At 44.8% G+C, this 19,641-nt stretch overlaps 5 protein-coding genes across 7 annotated transcripts; 2 read left to right on the top strand and 3 right to left on the bottom strand.

The window, feature by feature from the left end:
* Positions 1-717: 717 nt before the first annotated feature.
* LOC6495502 (WD and tetratricopeptide repeats protein 1) lies at positions 718-3,075 on the bottom strand. The gene is made up of 2 exons (XM_001958952.4): positions 2,007-3,075; positions 718-1,949 (listed from the first exon to the last, which is right to left on the bottom strand). Exons 1-2 carry the CDS (start codon positions 2,755-2,757, stop codon positions 811-813), a joined length of 1,890 nt encoding a protein of 629 aa, XP_001958988.1. The 5' UTR covers positions 2,758-3,075; the 3' UTR covers positions 718-810.
* Positions 3,076-3,282: 207 nt separating this feature from the next.
* On the top strand, positions 3,283-6,691 carry LOC6495131 (ankyrin repeat domain-containing protein 13C). Its single transcript, XM_001958951.4, has one exon. It carries the CDS (start codon positions 3,399-3,401, stop codon positions 5,025-5,027), a length of 1,629 nt encoding a protein of 542 aa, XP_001958987.3. The 5' UTR covers positions 3,283-3,398; the 3' UTR covers positions 5,028-6,691.
* A 94-nt stretch (positions 6,692-6,785) lies between these two features.
* On the top strand, positions 6,786-8,102 carry LOC6495132 (essential MCU regulator, mitochondrial). Its single transcript, XM_001958950.4, has one exon. It carries the CDS (start codon positions 6,922-6,924, stop codon positions 7,213-7,215), a length of 294 nt encoding a protein of 97 aa, XP_001958986.1. The 5' UTR covers positions 6,786-6,921; the 3' UTR covers positions 7,216-8,102.
* LOC6495501 (polyadenylate-binding protein) lies at positions 7,590-14,747 on the bottom strand. Of its 3 annotated transcripts, none has more exons than XM_014907853.3 (6): positions 13,789-13,998; positions 13,056-13,240; positions 11,026-11,498; positions 9,932-10,958; positions 9,565-9,878; positions 7,590-9,502 (listed from the first exon to the last, which is right to left on the bottom strand). In XM_014907853.3, exons 2-5 carry the CDS (start codon positions 13,219-13,221, stop codon positions 9,625-9,627), a joined length of 1,920 nt encoding a protein of 639 aa, XP_014763339.1. In that variant the 5' UTR covers positions 13,222-13,240; positions 13,789-13,998; the 3' UTR covers positions 7,590-9,502; positions 9,565-9,624. The 3 variants fall into 3 exon arrangements, with proteins under 3 accessions (XP_014763339.1, XP_014763338.1, XP_001958985.1); XM_014907852.3 differs by lacking the exon at positions 13,789-13,998 and adding an exon at positions 14,477-14,747 and having other exon boundaries at positions 8,652-9,502; XM_001958949.4 differs by lacking the exon at positions 13,789-13,998 and adding an exon at positions 13,303-13,429 and having other exon boundaries at positions 8,652-9,502.
* LOC6495500 (polycomb protein Pcl) lies at positions 14,548-19,441 on the bottom strand. Its single transcript, XM_001958948.4, has 4 exons — positions 17,478-19,441; positions 17,239-17,411; positions 16,072-17,179; positions 14,548-16,005 (listed from the first exon to the last, which is right to left on the bottom strand). Exons 1-4 carry the CDS (start codon positions 18,960-18,962, stop codon positions 15,616-15,618), a joined length of 3,156 nt encoding a protein of 1,051 aa, XP_001958984.1. The 5' UTR covers positions 18,963-19,441; the 3' UTR covers positions 14,548-15,615.
* Positions 19,442-19,641: the final 200 nt, after the last annotated feature.

The following is a 19,641-nucleotide window of genomic DNA, read 5'->3' as shown; positions in this document are numbered from 1 at the left end:
TGCAAGTAGAAGGATGAAATGCTGCAATGGGCGCGAATATTACAACACATTCGGTTAGTTTTTAAGCCACTAACTCCAAAATCCACCCATAAACGCTCCAAAAAATATATAAATGATCAGACAAACTTCATTTTTTCAGACACTCAGACTCAGAATCAGACAAGAACACGCAGTTACTATTCTATTTAAAAGCGACACATCCTTCATCTCTATATTTAAAAATAAAAAAAAATTATACTTTCACAATTTGTTGTGCGGACTTTGCGATATATTTTCAAAACATTTCTTACATGAGATATATTTTAATATCAGAACGAAGTGAAATAGAACGTGTTTTGAACGTTTAATCTGAAGCTATCAATTCTACTAGTTTAAAAAAAAGAGCATAAGAAAAAATGATAGAAGAAAACAAAAAATAAAAATATTGACTAAAAACTATACTTGAATATTATTACATAAATATTTATATGTATGTATAATGTATACATGTGAGCATAGATTTAAATAACTACGGTAAATAAACAGAAAAAAAAATTCCAAAAAAAAAAAAACAATTATTTTAAAATAGAATTTTCCGAAGATTATTATTAATTAAGAACGGACGATTCGAAATTTTCTTCGCATTTATTTGTGTAGACTCGCAGGATACTCATCATACTCATTTAGCATCTCTGTACTTTGTAAACAGTTCACAGTTCATTTACAAATTAACAAAAATAAGTTTGCTTAAATTATATTACACTAATATTCGATATATTGCCAAATTTAGATCTACATCTAGATCTAAAAATTCACATTACGCTATAGTTCTTAATTGTTGAAACAGTACGCGTTGCGCGTATTCAGTTCGAATGGATCGGTGCGCATCTTTTGCTGATTATCCTCCACGTACCGCATCACATCGGCCACTAGATTTGGTCTCTCTTCCGGACTGGAGGCGCACGGCGACCAGATTTTGATATCGTGATCAATACCACTGGTGGCCAGCATACAGATACTGGGATGCGGTTGAACGCAATTCACGATGGCGCTATCCGCCCGATAAACGGCCCGTATCTTCCCAGTGTCACCTTCCCAAATGTAAAAGTTGCCATCATCTGACCCGGCGGCGATGAATTCGCCATGGCTGCCCAGATACGTTGCCTCCTTGATGTCCGTGGTGATGTTACAGTGACCCACATAGCGCTGCATATAGTCTCGGGCCGAGGAACGGAGATCGTACTCAACATCAGTGAGCCTCAGATAGCGGAAGCCATCCTCCACCGGCTCTGGCTCCGGTGGCTCTGTATTATGCGACTGCCGGCGGTTCTCCTTTATGTCCTTGTTCAACATTAGGACACCATGGTTGTTGGCAAAGCTGGGAAATCGCTGGATGAGAGCTTGCAGGCACCTTTCTGCATCCTGGGGACGATGAAGTTCCAACAGCGCCCGAGCCAGCCGAAAGTGGGCCTTCACATAGCTGGGATCAAGGCGCAGGGCCTCATGGCAATCCCTTAAAGCTGCATATATGTCGCCAAACCAGCCGCGTCGCATCAGTGCAGTGGCTCTGTTCAGATACAGAACCTCGCCCTGAGGATACTTGGCCAACGCCGCCGAATATGCATCGATGGCGGCAACCAGCTTTCCGTTTTCAAGAAATTCGTTACCCTCCTTCTTGTGAACTTCTATGCTCGCGGGCAGCGACCGACTCTTATGGGGAGCTTCCTTCACCTGATCGTCGTCCTCCTGGACGGCAGGAGATGTGTAGGCAGGTAGCTCGTAAAAAACAGGGGGCTCGGCGCTGTTCAGATCGTAGCGATAGACGTGCTCGCATCCCATATTGACTAGCAATTCCGTACCATTTCCATTGAACGTGAGATAAGTCACGGCCCGTGACTCATGAACAATATTTCGGGTGATGTTCTTAACAATTTGACCAGGCGCATAATAGGCAACACACCCGCTCAGCGCTGGAAGAGATTACGAGTCAATGGAAGACTAATGTATATACTTCAATGAATACATACCATCTCCGGCGTTGGATGGTAGCTTGCGTCGATCAAATACCCTCGCAAAAGGATCATTGGCCCCCACCGCCAGGTACTCCGTTCGCCGGGGATTAATGGCCAAGCACTTGGCCTCAGTGCCGGACTCCACATGATAGGAAAGGCTAAGTAATCTAACACTGCTAGCCTCTTCGGGGCGACAGCGATGCGGCTCCCGCATGTCCAGCTGTAAGATGCAGCCGTCCTCCCCGGCCGACCAAAAGACGTGCGGCGAGTCCTGGGCGGTGGCCAGACGCTTGGCCCGCATCAGATGGCAGTTGCAGGCGAACAGGGTCTCGTTCGAGTGGTTGATATCATACACATAGATGAACTTGTCCGCCGCACACGTAGCTACTATGTTGTTGTTATGCTTGGGCAGGAACTTGACCGAGAACATGTTGCCCAAGTGCTTTGTGGCGATTACATGAACGCATCGCTTGCGAAATGGATCCCAGATCATAACACGGTAATCGTCCGACCCCGAGGCCAGCCACGAGCCGTCCGAGCTCCATTCCAGACAATTGACGCAACCGTCATGTCCGGCGAGAACGGCCTCCTGTTCCAGCCTGTCCACGTAGGCGGGTGAGGCCAGGAGCCGCCGGCGAAGAAGCTCATCAAGATCGTGTCCGTATTGCTGGCGCTGCCAGTGAAGAGCCGTGGCGTTCAAGGGCGTCTGCTGGCGCTGATAGCGCGAACTGGAGTACTTGGTGCGATAAAGATCATCGCTTGCCATCGTCTCCGAGTGTGTGGATAGGATTATGACACTTGTTTTGGTTTGTTTTCAGCTCGTTCACCGCTCAATTCATTTTGCATTCGCACCTCCTCTCTGCTCTCCTGACCACCCCCGGTCGCCCTATCAGTTGTTGACACCTGGGTACAGCGTTGCCAGATGGGCACGGCGTAATAACCGCGGTCCGCAGAGCTTAAGCTTTTAACGCAAATTTGAGCAATTTAATTTTTTACTAAATTGTTTCAAACTACACGGAACTGAAGGATTTTTCGTTCTGAAAGATTTCGGCCCAAAATATAGAAACAAAGTAATGTCTGTATTTCTAAGTTACATTTTATCACCTGTTCATTTTTCCTTTTTTTTTATTTAATATATATAAATGACTTTTAGATCCCCTAAGACATGTAAATATAAATATGTCTTTATTATTATTTTTTAAAGATAATAATCCTTTTAGAAACAATAATAAATAGGTAAAATATTTGATAGGCATTGCCAGCACATAATATTACAACAGCCAGTGTTTACAATACAATCGATAGTGTCCAAATTGCATATTTTACCCATCGCCAACGAAGGCAGATAAACTAAAAAAAAAAGATTGATTAATTCCACAGACGAATCGACAGGGCGAAAATTGAGCCATGTCCAACGAGAAAGAGGATGAGCGCGACAAGCACAAACAACAGGCGGAGGCAGACGCTAAGTCAACTTCTAGTGACGATTCCGACGAGTACCAGTCCGCCGGCGAAGGCGACGATTGCGAAGGTGATTCCCCCGTCGAGGGCCCACCTGCAGCCACACCTGCTGCGGCTAAGACCACTAGTCCGAATTTAAAACCCACAGCGGCTTCAGTACCGCCACTACCTTTGGCCGAACAAGTTGACTACCGGTATCCGATGCATCAGAGCGTTTTCGAGGACGACATCAAGTCGCTGCAACGCCGCCTGCTCCTGAGCACTGCCCAGGAGGAGATCGGTCTCAAGGACAAGCACGGCAATACGCCCCTTCACCTGGCCGTGATGCTGGGCAGGAAACACGCCGTGCGCCTTCTCCTGGCCCATAATGCTCCTGTGAAGATCAAGAACAATGAAGGCTGGTCCCCGTTGTCGGAGGCTATTAGCTATGGCGATCGCCAGACAATCACCCAGGTCCTGCGCATGCTGAAGCTGCAGTCGCGGGATCACATGGAGAGCCGTCGTGAGAAGTTGGTTAATGCACTGCGCCAGATGCAGGACTTCTACATGGAATTCAAGTGGGATTTCCAGTCCTGGCTGCCGCTGGTCTCCCGAATCCTGCCCTCGGATATCTGCCGGCTGTACAAGTCGGGAGCATCAATAAGATTGGACACAACTCTAGTGGACTTTAACGACATGCGGTGGGAGAGGGGCGACATATCCTTTTTATTCCGCGGCGAGGCACCGCCCAGAGAGTCTCTAGTGCTATTGGACAATGAGCAGGAATGCTATCAGCGTCTTCGCTACGAGGAGTCCGATATGGAAGACGAAGTCGATGTCCTCATGTCCACCGACATTCTGGCCACCCAGATGTCGACCAAGACGATACAGTTCGCACGCGCCCAGAAGGGATGGATTTTTCGGGCCAATCGCAAGGAGCTTATCGGCGGACAGTACCAATGCGAGATCTACACCATCCAAGGGCTGATCCTGAAGCAGCGGAAGCGCCGCGAGCATCTCTCCCACGAGGATCTGCAGAAGAACCGAGCTATTGTCGAGACAATCACCAAGGGCGCTTGTCAGCAGTCGGACAATCGACGTTCCAGCCTAAGCAGCCAACACACGGCTACGCCCCCAGAAACCAATACACCGACGGCACCGAATGGTATCACCCTACCAGAGCTGCCACGACGCAGTTCGCTGCAGGCACCGCCAGCCACCACGGTCACCTGGCGTCAGTACCTCGATGCCGAGGTTGGCAAGTGCCCGCAACTCGGCCGACCTCCCGTCCATAAACAATCAAGTAAGACCCTTCGCGCCACGGTAGCCATGAGTAAGGATTTCCCATTGAGTCTGGAAATGTTATTGGATGTTCTGGAGGTGGTGGCGCCGTTGAAGCACATCAATAAGCTACGTGAATTTGTGACGCTGAAGTTGCCCACTGGATTTCCGGTTAAGATCGAGATCCCGGTCCTGCACACGGTTACAGCGAAAGTGACGTTTCAAAAGTTTGAATTTCGCGACAACATCCCTGCCAAGATGTTTGAAATACCGTCGAACTACTGGGAGGATGTCCGACGCTTCCAGGATTTATGACCAGGCGACGGAGAACCAACAAAAGCCTCGAAAGGCTCATCCTCGGGATCAGGCACCGGCTCCGGCTCCGTCTCTGGCCAGTCTGGAGTCCATGTCGATTTGAATCGGAATGCGCCGTCCTCCATTGCGGAGTTTGATTGAGGAGGCGTCCTCGGCCATGTCTCTTGCCTGCCCCCCCCGTCTGCCCAAAATTGTGACCATCAAAAGGTTTGGTTCTCCCAGCGAAGGCCGTAAGGAACCGTGTTAATGTATGTATGTTTAGGAGGAAACAAGAAAGATTCAAAAAATTGCAATTTTCACCCAAGAGAAAAAAAAAAACAAGAAATTTGTCGTCAAAATTATTCTTTGTTTTTTAAATAATTATTTGCCCTTTGGATGAAAAATTGTTAAAATTAAAAATGTAACGCTCTGAAAATTGCAATTTTAAGCTTCGATTTGTTATTTATTGTATTTATTTTTTAACTAGCCCTCTTCGATGGGGATATTATGTATTAATTTTTAGTATTTATCATTAGATGCATCAACATTCTGTCTGGGTTCGCACCTTCTTTCAGAGATCTGGGGTCTCAGGGCAACTGCCCGCCCAATCGTCGTGAAAAGAACCCCAAGAATTATTTCGCCTATCTCTAGCTAATCGCAGTGGTAAAAAAAAAAATTAAAAAATAATCACAATCAGGCGATATTCACAAACATACAGTCCTATCCGTATCACTCAATCAAAAGGTAGTTAGTCGAATGGTCAGACCTAGGATCATATCGTTTTCAACAGTTTATTTATATAGTATATCAATGTACATCCACCATCCACCATCCACTCACCTTTCCGATTTAGAGAAATTTCATATTTATAATTAAGGTAAACTAAAGGGAAGAAGGCGGAAGTTTATTTTCGGCCCACAACCTTCTCCAAAAATGAGTCTGTATGCCCCGCTTGGAACGTTGGATCGTTCTTTCTTTTTATATAAACTTAGGCTATGAGTACTTGAGAATCGTCTGCAAAACAAATTCCTACACCATTTTCATAATAGTCGAGAGTATTTTGAAGTGCGCAAATACGAAAAACGAGAAACGTAAAACAGCTTCACAAATCAATTAAAAACTAAATGTTTATATATACGTACCAATGTATTTATGTATGTAGTTCGATTCTAGACAATTATTTAACCATAAAAATAGCATCTGTATTTATATTTGTTAATCAACAAAAAGGATAGCTCCGATTTGCTGTGATTAGCTACATATTTTATTCAAAATTGTTTGCTATTCTCGGGCCTGACTGCAATTCAAAGCATCATTTTGTTCCATGTATTTTTGTAAAACTGCCATTTTTTCCACATTTGTTTTTAATTTATGGTATTGCATTTGTTCCTTTTGACTTTGTCCCAGTCATACAATAATAATAAATTCAAAACGATAATCAAAGAAATCTTTTTTAAACATCAGTTATTATTAAACTGTAATCGGAGTTGAAGGAGAAACACAAGAAATCTGTTAAGCAATGGATATAAACAAGATCGGTGTATTTTACTACTTAAGGATAATCGATGATTGAAATATATATATTTGTACAAGGCCCCTAAACGTAATTGAACCGAGCATTTGTATACGCTCTAAAAAAATATATATACACTCACATCCCACATGCTGTAAAATGTGCAACCCAATCTAAATGTGTTTTATTCTTGTTAACGGGCTAATGGGTATAGGTGGTTTTGAATTTCGCGCCCTTCCGGCTAATCGCCAGCCCTGGTGTCTCTTTTCTTTCCAGTAATTTCTATGTTTAACAACACTGTTCGGCGAATCAGCTGCTTGAGTCACAATCTCCAATTCTACGCACAATTTTCCATTAAATTGCATTTGAGCTGCACAAATAAAGAAGAAATACTCCAGAAAGATGATCGTTTCACGGCTGGCCTTCCCCCTGAACCTGGGACTCCGACAGTTTTCCCGTCGAGTGGCGGAGAACCCCAGCAACTGGAAGATCCTGCAACGGCACATGTCGGGCGTCTACTTTCGCAGTGGTGCCATTAAACCCAAGCCCGAGGAGATGCCCTTCGGCCTGTTCGCCATCTTCTGTGCTGTCATCCCGGGCCTCTTTGTCGGCGCCACCATTAGCAAGAACGTAGCCAACTTCCTGGAGGAGAACGACCTATTCGTCCCCGCCGACGATGACGACGACGAGGACTAAGCGGATGTCCGGAAGCTACCTCACTGATGTGCACCCTAGTCGGAATATCTTGGAGTACATGGCTTGACGAAGAGCCAGCACTCGGCCAAATCTTTTTTTTACCTATTTATTACCTCTTTTCTCCTATATATGTAAAGCTTTATTCTTAAGATCCAAAAGTTCTGGCATTTTTATGTGTTTTTTGTGTCGTCCCGCTTTTTATCTAACGATTTTTCAATAATGTTGACTACATAAGTTCGAAAAGATAGCGAATGTTATTAGAATTTAAATAAAGATTACTTGACTATTGAAATTCCATATTTTATTTCTTATATAACAATATCATTCGAGATATGGCGCACCCCCACATTCACCTGAAAATCAAAAAATTCTTATTTTTGCCGAAGTGGAATTTTATTGTAATTAAATTTGTTGGGTGTACAAAGGTATGTTTTACTGATTTTCTCTGATTTTGTATTACAATTTCTTCAAATGGTTTTAATTGCAGTGGCTCAACGATCCTAATTCTTTCATTTAATCATACAAATTATGTTTTATATCGCTGTAATATATATAAGTGTACATATATATCTGCTATATATATATAGAAGTGTTTTGATAGAAGTGTTTGATAGTATGTTTCGTGAAAAATAAAAATGATCTTCAATTTCTGGCAATTATCCATGAATATTCCAATTCGGGTTTAGTTTAGTTTTCTTTTATATATTTTATGGTTGTTGGTTTTACAATTTTTTCAAAGATTTTTTTGTATTTGTTTTTAGTTTTTTTGTTTTTTGTTTAATAAAAAAATATGAATTTCACTTCCCGGCCGACGCTTGGAGGCTTTTTATTTTCGAAGGCGGCCTATCATCTTCTGCTCTTCAGCTTGTTTGTTTTTTTTTTTAATATATCGTATGCTTGGTGTAAAAACATTTATTATTGTAATATTCTTGATTCTCATTTTGTAACAGAAGTTAGTCTCTGAACGCAAATTAAATCGACGCGTTCGCTTTCGACGTGTGTGTTCTTCTCATTTAAATACATTTTTTGTTTTTTATGCAAATTGTTATAATTATATGGTGAATTTCTTCATTTCCATTTGCTTGGATAATAATAAACATAAAAAATCCTGCTTGATTTTCCCTCCAGTCGTCGTCTACACTTCTCTCCTCTCTTCAATATGTTTCATAAGTTGTTTTACGCTTTAGCGCTTATTTTTTTTACTTGTTTAATGTTTTTCTTTTTCTTGTATTTGTTGTTTCATATATGTTGTTGTTTTTTGTTGTAATATGTTGTGTGTGTGTGTTGTGTTTTTGTTGTTGTATATATATTTATTTTTTTGCATTGTTTTTACATTGTTTTTCAATTTTTTTGTAGGTTTTTTTCATCATTTGTTTTTTTGTTTACATTTTTCAACATTTTCTTCTTCTTCTTCATCTATCAGCTGTTGTATTTTCTTTCTTTTCTTCAAAGTAGCAAAAACTTGACTCTCATATTCTTGCGGTTTATTTTCTTTTATTTTTTCCCTTCTCTTCTTGCGGTTTTTATTTTCTCATTTTTTCGTTATTTTGACATTTTTGCAATTTTTTTGTTTTTTCTTTTCTTTGCTTTTTTAAAAGTGTGGTTGTCGCGTTTCTTTCTCTTTTTCTCTGTTTTTAAAACAAAGCTTTCTTAAAGTTTGAATGTGAAAAAAGAATTTGAAAAAATTACATTTCGATCGTGGTGTTTCTCTCCTTTTGGGTTTTTTAAAAAGTGGGGATGGAAAGTGTGTTTTATAAGAAACTTGACATTTTTTTTTAAAGAGACAATTTCTGTTTCAATTATATAGCATTGAAGCGGCGTTTTACATTCTGTTTATTTTGCGATGGTTTTTGCATTTTTTTCTCTTTTACGCATACAAAATAAAATGATTTCAATTCAAGCAATGACAAAAAATATTTCTTAAATTCGCATTTGCACATTTTTCGTTTCATGTGTTGTATATGTATAAAAAGAATTCTTGAATAGTTTTCTGTCTGATCTGGGTATCTGATCTGTTTGACTTTCCTCTTGATTTCCTCGTGTATTTGCGTAAATGCGTTCGAAGTTAAATGATTGAAATTGATTTTTTGCTTGTTTCTTGGGGGGATTTGATTTGAATAGAAAAACGCCGGAGCTCAAGGGCTCAAAGTGCACCTTCTTCAAATGGCTTGTTTCTTCTCTGTGTTGAATATATTATATATATATATGTGTGTCCTAGGCGGTTCTTCTATGCTCTAGCGCTTCAGTGAATGCGAATTAGTTAATGAATTGGAAGTGAAGAGGAAAACTGCAAATATAACATAATTAATAATAGTAATTAATAATTAATATTAGTAAGTAATCACATACTTTTTGGGTGTCGAGTGTTCATACAAAATTCTTCATCCGCTTTATATTGTTCGAGCGTGCTTAATTGGCAGGCTCGGCGACACGGTGCACTTGCAGCACGGCCACCGCCTCCTCGACCTTGGCCTTGAGGGCCTCCTGATCCTCAATCATGTGCAGGAGCTCGGAGTTCTCGATCTCCAGCAACATGCCAGTGATCTTGCCGGCCAGACTGGGATGCATGCGCTCGATCATCGGGTACAGGCGCTCTCCGAGGATCTGCTTCTGCTCCTGTGGCTTGGCATTAGCCAGAAGCGAAGCAATAAGCTTCTCGGAATCTACAAAAAAAAAAATAATTATATAATCAACTGAGGGACTTTGTGACGCTTACTTTTGCCTTGCAGCTGCGGAGGCATAGGCTGAGCCTGGGGCATCTGCTGAACTGGAGGGTTGCGCATGTTGGAGGTGTACTTGTAGTTGGAAGCACGTTGCTGGGCACCACCAGCGATTTGGGCTCCGGCGATTTGCATGTTGGGTGCCGCGACGGTCTGCTGACCGGTAATGGCACGGGCGCCAGTGTTGCGCATGTTATTAGCCGCGGCGGCAGCGGCGGCGTGCGTGCCCTGCACCTGCTGGGACTGCCCACCACGGGCACCGGCCGCAGCCGAGCGGAACTGTGTTGGCACCGCACCGGCTGCGCCCTGGAAGCCACCAGCAGCGGCGGCGGCAGCGCCGGCCTGCACACTTTGCACCGTGGCAGCGGGACGAACTGGTGTCGCCCACCGTGGGGTATTCCTCATGGGTGTGGTCATCTGGGGACCGAAGAATCGTTGGTTGGGCGGCATGGTCGGCACAAAGAAACCGCCGGCAGCATTGGGCGGGAAGATCTGGCCCAGCTGCTGCATACGCATACCGGTCATGTGACGCATATACTGAGAGGCCAAGTGGGCCTTGCGCTCCTCCTTGCGCTGAGCCAATGCCACGTACAGTGGCTTGCTGCCAACGACGCGACCGTTCAGTTCAGTAACAGCGCAGGTAGCCTCATTGGCCGAAATAAAGCACACGAAACCGAATCCCTTGGAGCGACCCTCTTCGTCGGTCATCACCTTGGCGGAGGTGATGGTACCGTACGGGGAGAACTCCTTGCACAGGCGCTCATCATCGATGGAGTCATCCAAGTTCTTAACGTACAAGTTAACGCCGAACGCCGAATCGTGGCGCTTCTTCTTCAGTTCCTCGAATTTGCGTTTCAGCTCCTGCTGGCGCTCGGCCTTCTTCTGGGCACGGGCGACATAAAGGGACTTGCCCTCGCCCATATCCTTGCCATTGAGGGCCTGAACGGCAGCCTCGGCAGCCTCTGTTGTCTCAAAGGCCACGAAGCCGAAGCCCTTGCTCTTGCCATCCTCCTTGGACATGACCTGTTGAATCAAAAATAACTCTATAGACTTGACCTTCATCAGTTGGGAATATGAGCTCGGTACGTACCTTGTAGCTGGTGATCTTGCCGTATGGCTCAAAGAACTCCTTGAGCTTCTCGTCATCAAAGTCCTCAGTGAAGTTCTTCACATAGACGTTGGTGAAGAGCTTGGCCTTCTCGCCCAGCTCCTTCTCGCGCTCCTTGCGGGGAATGAACTTGCCAACGTATACCTTCTTGCCATTGAGCAACATACCGTTGACTTTGTCGATGGAGGTATTGGCGGCCTCCTCGGTCTCGAAATGTACGAAACCATAGCCTTTGGAATTGGCCTTCTCATCGGTGGCCACTTTGCAGCTGAGGATGTTGCCGAAGGCGGAGAAAGTGTCGTAGATGGCCTTGTTATCGATGGTCTTGTCCAAGTTCTTGATGAAGACGTTGCCGACGCCGGAGCGGCGCAGCGAAGGATCACGCTGAGACCACATAATGCGAATGGGTTTGTTGCGGAGCAGGTCAAAGTTCATGGTATCCAGAGCGCGCTCAGCTGTAGAAATATAACAAAAAAGAATAAAGATTAAGAGGATATACTAAATATAGAATAAAATATAGTATTTAAAGGAGGCATTGTGACTCTTCTACTTCTGCACTGACCTGGAGGGCAGTCTAGTACATGGTAAGTCAAGTCTGGCCTTTTATTTTGCAACTTTGAATCTTAGTCGTGTCGAAAAAGGGATTAATTCGACCAACCAATGGGTAGAAGTTGCCAAGAAGCAGTCTATTCGGGCAGTGTGAGGCTTCTACTTCTGCGGATGATATGAGAGGACCATCGACATGGTAAGTCGCTTCAGTTGTTCTAGCAACTTTGAATCTTAGTCGTGTCGAAAAGAGATTTATTCGACCAACCAATGGGTAGAAGTTGCTGCAAGTTTCCTAAGTGTTAGGCTTCAACTTCTGCGAATGGTACAGGGAAACCATTGGCATGGTAAGTCGCCTAGTTATTCTGGCAGCCTTGAATCTTAGTCGTGTCAAAAATGTGGAAAAATTGACCAACCAATGGGTAGAGGCTGCCTCCATGACCCTAACCTCAACGAGAGAGAGAGGTTCAGTAAACTTTTTGGAATGTGCGGAATGTCCGGAATACCAAGATTATGGCTTTCACACGCAGTGCCATCAGTACCATCAGCTCTTGTGCCATTGTACGCTTAATTCAATAAACAAATGCCAGCCATCCACTACTATTATATGCGCAGTGAAAGTTTTGTTTTCGTTAAACACGATTTTGATGGGCAGTTTCGGAGGGAAACTACATACGTCGGTTGGGTGGGTTCACTGACATGTCAAGAATTTGGAAGCCCGCTAATGAATGGCACCTGGAGTGGCGGCGCTTAAAAAGTGAAAGCAAAACAAAGGCAACCGAAAAAAGTTTAGTTAATGAAATATAACCTAAAATGGAGGCTGAAATAGTTGGCCCAAACAATGAACACATGTTTACGCACACAGGCGCACCACCCGAACCGCCACAACCACCAGATTGGCAAGCTGCTGGCCGCTTGGAAACAAAAAGAAAAAAAAAACGAAACAATATTGAAGACGCAACTATGGGCGTGGCTGTGCGATAAGCTGTCCGTCCAAATGCGGAACCATTTCATGCCATAATAATTGCAATTTCGAGCGACTGTGAGGCAGAAATTTCTAGATAATCTGCTGACGCGAGTGGCACAGCACAGAACCCAGCTGTTTTGCCTTCCTCCAGCCCCCCACCTTTTTTTTTTATCCACTTCCCGCATGTGGAAAGTGGCAGTTCGAGTTATGAAATACTTAAAAGCTGTTTAGGTGGCATTTCGGATGACTTTTAATCTATAATTCCAGTTTTGTGGTCCAAGTTTTATGGCCATTTCTACACCACAGTGCCCGCACAAACACACACACACTATTCACACACTACACTACACTACTCACACACTGAAAAGCATATCGGCATGCGAGCGCAAGTGTGTGTGCGAAAATTGCACACGTGTTTTCTTTGTTGCGGGCAAGGGGGGACTTTCGAGGGCCCAGTGCAATTATTACTGCCTTTGTGGCAATAAGGAGGATTACTCACCATCGGCTGGCTGCTGGAAGTTGACGTAGGCATAACCCAGAGAGCGACGGCTCATCACATCGCGGCAGACACGAATGGACAGTACTGGACCAGCGCTCGAGAACTTGTCGAAAAGATTCGATTCGTTGATATCCTGGTGGAGATCACCGACGTATAGAGAAGCCATATTTGGTGATCGGGTCTACCTGTAATTCAAAAATTAATTAATTCTATGCAAAATCAAGAAATTTTCCATAATTCTACGGACCGGATGGATTCGGCCAGGCAGGCGGTGAAATGGAAAGAAAAAGCGGCGTGGCTTTTGGCTCGTCTATCAGTTTCAACGGTGTGGCAACATTGGCCCATCTGACAGTCGACATGGCAACCCTTGCTCATGCTTTTGTTGTTGCTACCCCACCGCTCTCCCTCTACCGTACAAGCTGCACCCATGTTGGAAAATTTCCACACACACAGACAAACAATAGACACGCGTTTCGCCATTCCAAAAAAAAAAATGCTAGAAGATTGCTCGAATTTTGCGAAATTGTACGCAAAATAGCAGCTTTTTCGCACAATCCTGGCCTAGCACGCCGCCATTTTGATTTAACGTCAACCCATTTCGCAGGAAAAATTACACTCATTTGCTTTGTCTACGCTTTTGGCTTTCCCCAACTGCCTCGTCGGCCGCCCCAAGCCCCGGAACCTCTCGCTCTTACATACAGCAGAGCAGCGCTTGTTCGTTCTTTGTACTTACTTTCAAACACTTGCTCGAATTTTTTGCTACTTTTTACAATTTTTTTGTTGAGTTTTTGTATTTTTTAATATTTTTTTTTGTTTTTTTTTTATATATTTTTTCTTCACAAAAAATATGTGATAAGTCGTGTGCTGTAAGCGAATCCACGACCGCTCACGTTAACGGACTCTACTCGACTCGCCACTGCGTGTGCCCCGCAGGTCCCACAAAAACGCCAAAAACTCAACAGTCTGGCCACTCTGTTTTTTGACGTTTCACTTGTCAAGAAAAAAAAATTATTTGAATTTTACTAAGAAATATTACTAATAATTTGCTTGTTATTTCTATTACAAACTCTTTTAGGACAAAAAATTAAATACAGATTGCGGGGCATGGGCAGCTTTGTAGAATCCCCGAGTTTCCTAGCTTTCCTGCACTGAAATTGAAGATAATCTGCAATCCGCCATTGAATGACTTGTATTAAAATTTATTTTCAGCAAATGGTCTGAAAATCCACAAAAAATGGAAATTCCCTTCGTTTGCCATTAAATGACATGAACTACAAATTATTCTCTGCAAATGGGAGACTTTAAAAATGGAAAAAAAATCCATGAAAAATGGAAATTCCTTCCAATTCTTTACCTCACGGTCTGCAGCAGTCTATATCTTTGGGTTTCCCCCGATTTGATATTTTATACTTGATACTTACCTAAGGAACCAAAAACGGGCTGAATTAGTAATTGAACACTCGGTGAAGAGTCGTTTCTTGTTTTTTTTTTGGCTGATTAACCGGCACAGCGTTTTTTCACGTTTATTTTTTTTTAAACTTTTTCGAATTTTCTACGAAATAAACAACACTCCACAAGAAAACCGTCAAAGACCGAGTGTATGAAAGAAATGTTTTTTTTTTTTTATTTTATGGCAATAGACCAATTTTCCTATTTTTTTTCTGTTTTGTTGGCTGCATGCAACCTATTTGGCATTCGAGTACCTAATGAAATGGCACACAGCTCAGACCCACAAGCTTTAAACTGAAATGTCAAATTGGAGGCCTACTTCGGTTGGGACGAAAAAAAATAACAGGACCGTTCTTCAGAAAAATTTCTTTTTTTTTGGCATTACATGTACTTTTATTAAACACTCTTTTTTTTTTCTCTTTATTAATTATTAACCTACACTACATAAGTCAGCTTGAGATTTTGATTTAATTTAGTATTTATTTTTGACTTAAAATTATAATGCATGAGCTTATAACTGAAGTTTTTATTAGACTATGATCCGAAATAATCCGAAATTACACTAATTGTAGACTCCAATGTGTGTTTTGTGATTTTTTTATACCTCAATTATTTTTTGTATGCATTTTACATAATTTGTGTGTGTGTTTGTGGGTTTCCATAACCGGAACACGATAGTATATTTTTCAAAAATATACACGAAAATATAGCTAATTTACTGAACTTATTCAAATCGGTTTCATTCATAGACATTATTTAATACGAAGTATTTCAGCAGCGAACATTATATCTTGTAATACTATTTTTTTACCAATTTTTTTTTTTGTAGAAATTTTGACAATTTCATAACCGCAACAATTAACTGCCATTGCACAATTATAACCTGTATTTAGTTTCTTTCTTTTAGAACCAATGGATTTTGAACATATGCTTTACTATTTTGGCAGTGGATTGGTAATCAACTTTTTAAACATTAACAAATAAAAAATGGCCCAGAGCCAGAGCCAGAGCTGGCAGCAAACATTTACAAAGAATAACGCAGGTGTAAATAATAATGATAATGAAAATGAAAAATATTAATTCTAATACACATGATTGGTATGCCAGAGTTTTAGTTTCCCATCATAGCCGAGGCCGCTGCATCTCCGCCCCATTCCACCAGGTACTGAACCTGTCCGTTTCCCATCCGACGCTTGGCCCGAATAGCAAACGATTCCCCAGCATCGATGCGGTTCATGGCGCCGCCAAAGTACTTGTTCACCGACTGTTTCAGGTCCAGCATGGAATGTCCAGTTACTCCACCGCCATTACTGCTGGTGGTGGCCGTGGAGCTGGTCGAGTTCCGTCGACTTTGGCTCGGCGACAAGGTCTTCTGAGGTCGCTGTCGCAACAGACGTCCATGCGTCGGTTTGCCAACCGGTGGCGCTGGCGGCTGCAAGTCTTTGGCATATATGGGAAGGTAGTGGCTGGGGATGGGATTTATGGTTGTGGTGCTGATGACCTAGTGAATAAAAGAACAATATTAGTAAGAAATATAACACTAAACTGAGTTGAAGAGACCCCCTACCTCAACGGCAGTCGTTAGGCGGCGAGTGCGACGTCGACGCACTTCCTGATTGGGTCCAATGGTGATGTCTTTGGCACTCAGTCTTCGCTTTATTGTGCGCACCATGCGCGGCTGCTCCCTCCCGGCAGATCCCTTGAGTTTGAAAATGCTATTTATTATATCATTAACACCGACGCCAGCTGCCACCCCAACACTTCGACTGGGGGCAGACTTTTTGGGTGTGGCCATCAGGAAGGGATTGTTGCGACCCAGAAAGTTGGCTGGCGGCGGTATAATAAGGTCCAGCGAACTGGTGCCACGGCTGCTGCTCGAGTTTTCGTCGGACGAAAGATCACAATGATTGCGGCTGTTATCGTAGCGCTTCGACAGCCGGAAGGCCTTGCGCTTGCGACTGCTGTTTGTATTCAGAAGTGGCTGTATAGGAGCTGGCAGCTTCCCCGGATCCCCATCATTGGCATTATCATCGGCTAGATCGAGTTCAACCGTCTCTATTTTCTCAGGCTTCTCCGGCAGCACCAACTCCATTTCATCATCGTTTTTGTTTGCTTGTTTTTTCGCCTTCTCGATAATCTGCTTGATGGGGATGTCGTCCTCGCTGGTCTCCACCTGCTCATCCTCGTCCGTGTGAAACTCGTACACATCTTTGGGCGTCCTCTTCGAAGGATCACCTCGTTTCTTCTCACCCTCATCGAAGGGCAGTAGCACGAGGTCGAACCTACTTGTTAACAGCTCATCGGTCGGCTTCTCGTGGGCCTGTAGGAACACTTTGGGGGTCAGTGGCGGAACACCGTGGCGCAGTGCGTAGAAAGCCGGGGCCCGCTTAAATTCCCTGCCGCAGACAAACCTGTCCGAATGGTCTTTCAATGTCTGTTTAATGCGCTCCATGAGTGCTGTTTCCGGCATGGAGCGCCACTGGTCGCAGATGGGCAGCTGGTGGCGCTGTTCCAGGATGAAGGGCCAGATGTCCTTCAGCAAGTGGTAGTATTTCTGGTGCTGATGCTTCCTCAAGTTATAAAGGGCAAGGTGCAGCACGTCCACCCAGTCTATCTGCAGTCTCCGCACAAACTCAACGCCGTCATTGCAGACAGTGCAGCAGAAAACGAAGAACCTGAAACCATTACAAGTTAGTTTGAAGGAAAAATCAATTAAGTTTCTTAGAATTATTACATATCGCCGCGCAGAAGTTTCTGTTTAAAGTTCTGCAAGCACTGGGTGTGGAACCAGTTCCGGCACTTGCAGCACTGCAGCATGCTGTGATCGAATTTCCCTGGCTTGCCACAGTAGCAGTAGATCTGTTCCATGTTCACCCGATGCTTCTCATCCCAGCTGAGCTTGTCCAACTGCGGGAGGAGAGAGAGAGAGATTAGCGACAAAGGCTTACAATACATGTCTCAATGGCAACATACATGGTAGGGAAATTGGCGACAGATCCCCGATGGCTTCAGACTGTCCAGGTTAATCGACTGCTGCACCTTCATCGGCTTGGCACAGCGCTTGCAGCACCAGACACCGCTGCCTGTTATTATCTCCATCGTACATCCGCGATGGTAACCTCGTCCGCAACGCTCGCAGATCTCCACCACATCCTCGATGTCGGATCGCTTGCAGGCCACGCACATTGGTCCGCTGGCGGAACTGCTCGAGGACTCTGACCCGGATCCGCCGCCCCCAGCCCCAGCACAGGAGCTGCTGCCGCCCAGCTTGCGCAACTTTTCGGGCTCGCACCACTGCTCCGACTTGTCATCGAACCGAATGAGATACTGCTCCGTCGTCTGTTCAATGATGGTGCCCAGGTAGAACCGGCCGTCGTTACATTTGATGAACACGTCTTCCTGCAGAGCGTATGTGACGGTGGCCGGAGCAGAGGGCAGTGGCGGTGGCGGGGACGGCGGAGTTAGTGGGGTGGGTGGCGCTGCTTCGATGGGCTTGAAGCTTTGCTTCTTCAGCAGCGAGGACATGGGTGGCGGAGGTGAGGGCGAGGACTTTCCGGGCGAGATCATCGTCTCCGGAGTGGTTGGCGGCGTCTGCGGTGTTGTGGTCGTCGAATCCGGCTCATCCACAATCACCACAGCGGCCGAGGTGGTCGTCCCGCCGCCATAACTGCTGCTGGAGACCGAGCTGCTGCTGCAGCTGCTACTATCCGCTGTGCTGCTGTCGATGAGCGGCAGGATGGCCTTGTGCTGGATGGCCGGTATGATGGGCGAAGGCTGCTGCGACGAACATAACGACGACGAACTAAGGGCGGCGGGGGACTCGGCGTAATGATTGTTGATGCATATATTGATGCGGTCCAGGACGACGGTGGATGGCGACGAGGAGGAGGTGCTCACCGGCACCAGTGGCGGCGGCTGCAGCTGCTTGGCCATTATCGTGTTCAGCTGTGGCGCTGATGGAGTTGCGGAATTTGGCAAATAGTAGGACTGAACCGGCGCATAGATGGGATGCTGGTCCTGGGGCGTCTTGCTCAGACCGTAGACATTGGGAGCCGTCGATATGATACGTATGTTGTTGGTCTTGAAGGAACTTGGCCCGGATGAGGAGGAGCTGGCCACAGGAGCCTGTTGCTTCGCGGGATTGCTATGTTGGGCGAAGCTGTTTGTTATCTGAATGGTGTTCGGATGAGCTGACTGGGCTGCGGTGGTATAATAACGCTTGGGCACCGATGCGGTTCCGTTCGCACCACCGGTGATCGCCTGCGCCTGGGGCAGGATTTGGTAAGTGGTGGTCATCCACTGCGGCTGCTGACCAGCCGGCTGGGGCAGGTAGCCGTAGGTGGGGCCGGAGGTGGTGCCGCTACCAGCTACCGGAAGTGAAGGCGCCTGCTGCAAGAACTGATGCGCCACATTGGGAGGCGGGTGCTCGTGCGGCAAGTGGTAGTGATTGTTCATCATTGTGTGCAGTGGCGTGGTAGCCGCGGGAGGCAGCTTCTTACGTTTAGAGTTGGATTACCGGCGTTTTTTGCACCAGTTTTTGGAAATTCGTTTGTTAATTAACACGAGCTCAGCAATCTGGCGCCTTTTTCAATCAATTGTTGTTGCTCGCCGTCCACACACTTACACCGATGCTCACGTACAGAGCGGGCCCTTTTGTCTGTCCACTTTCGTTTCGTATTCGTACTTTTCCACACGCGCATTTCCACACATTTTCGCCGCCGATCTAGCTAACTTTTGGCTGTGTTTCAACGCGCGTCCTAAATTAGCATTGTTATGAAATAGATTTGGCCGTCTGTTCTCGGTGTTTATCTGTTTTGCTCATAGTTATAGCCAACGAAAATGCACGAAAAAAATGGCTGATATTAATTGCCGTTTTTCAACATATGCGCTCTGTGTTGGCAAGTGCTAATAGAGTAGTGTTGGAAACTAACCCAATAAACTAGTACTGTAAAACGAAAAAGTTAGGGATTTTTGGTATTTAAATGGCAACACCTGCGACGGTGTTGCCACATGAGTAGCGCTCTTGCAGTGTTTGAATGGGAAATGTCGAGAAAATACAGGGACCGTAATAAATACAAAATAAGAGATATTATTCAATTTTTTGAATAAAAATTAATAAAAATCTACCAACAACTTG

Source organism: Drosophila ananassae, chromosome 3L, assembly GCF_017639315.1.
Source record: "Drosophila ananassae strain 14024-0371.13 chromosome 3L, ASM1763931v2, whole genome shotgun sequence".
In the NCBI taxonomy this organism is placed as follows: Eukaryota; Metazoa; Arthropoda; class Insecta; order Diptera; family Drosophilidae; genus Drosophila; species Drosophila ananassae.
The sequence above is the reverse complement of the archived record's forward strand: the minus strand, read 5'-3'. Positions and strand labels throughout refer to the sequence as shown.

What these genes read in the sequence shown, in the direction of transcription:
- LOC6495502 (XM_001958952.4), bottom strand. Translation starts at nt 2,757, where the DNA reads ATGGCAAGCGATGATCTTTATCGCACCAAGTACTCCAGTTCGCGCTAT. An exon ending in ACCATCCAACGCCGGAGATG is followed by an intron (nt 1,950 to 2,006) that starts GTATGTATTCAT and finishes AATCTCTTCCAG; the next exon opens with CGCTGAGCGGGTGTGTTGCC.
- LOC6495131 (XM_001958951.4), top strand. Translation starts at nt 3,399, where the DNA reads ATGTCCAACGAGAAAGAGGATGAGCGCGACAAGCACAAACAACAGGCG.
- LOC6495132 (XM_001958950.4), top strand. Translation starts at nt 6,922, where the DNA reads ATGATCGTTTCACGGCTGGCCTTCCCCCTGAACCTGGGACTCCGACAG.
- LOC6495501 (XM_014907852.3), bottom strand. Translation starts at nt 13,221, where the DNA reads ATGGCTTCTCTATACGTCGGTGATCTCCACCAGGATATCAACGAATCG. An exon ending in GCAAGATCACCAGCTACAAG is followed by an intron (nt 10,959 to 11,025) that starts GTACGTACCGAG and finishes TTGATTCAACAG; the next exon opens with GTCATGTCCAAGGAGGATGG. An exon ending in TCCGCAGCTGCAAGGCAAAA is followed by an intron (nt 9,879 to 9,931) that starts GTAAGCGTCACA and finishes TTTTTTTTGTAG; the next exon opens with ATTCCGAGAAGCTTATTGCT.
- LOC6495500 (XM_001958948.4), bottom strand. Translation starts at nt 18,962, where the DNA reads ATGATGAACAATCACTACCACTTGCCGCACGAGCACCCGCCTCCCAAT. An exon ending in AAACTTCTGCGCGGCGATAT is followed by an intron (nt 17,180 to 17,238) that starts GTAATAATTCTA and finishes TAATGGTTTCAG; the next exon opens with GTTCTTCGTTTTCTGCTGCA. An exon ending in GCCTAACGACTGCCGTTGAG is followed by an intron (nt 16,006 to 16,071) that starts GTAGGGGGTCTC and finishes TTTATTCACTAG; the next exon opens with GTCATCAGCACCACAACCAT.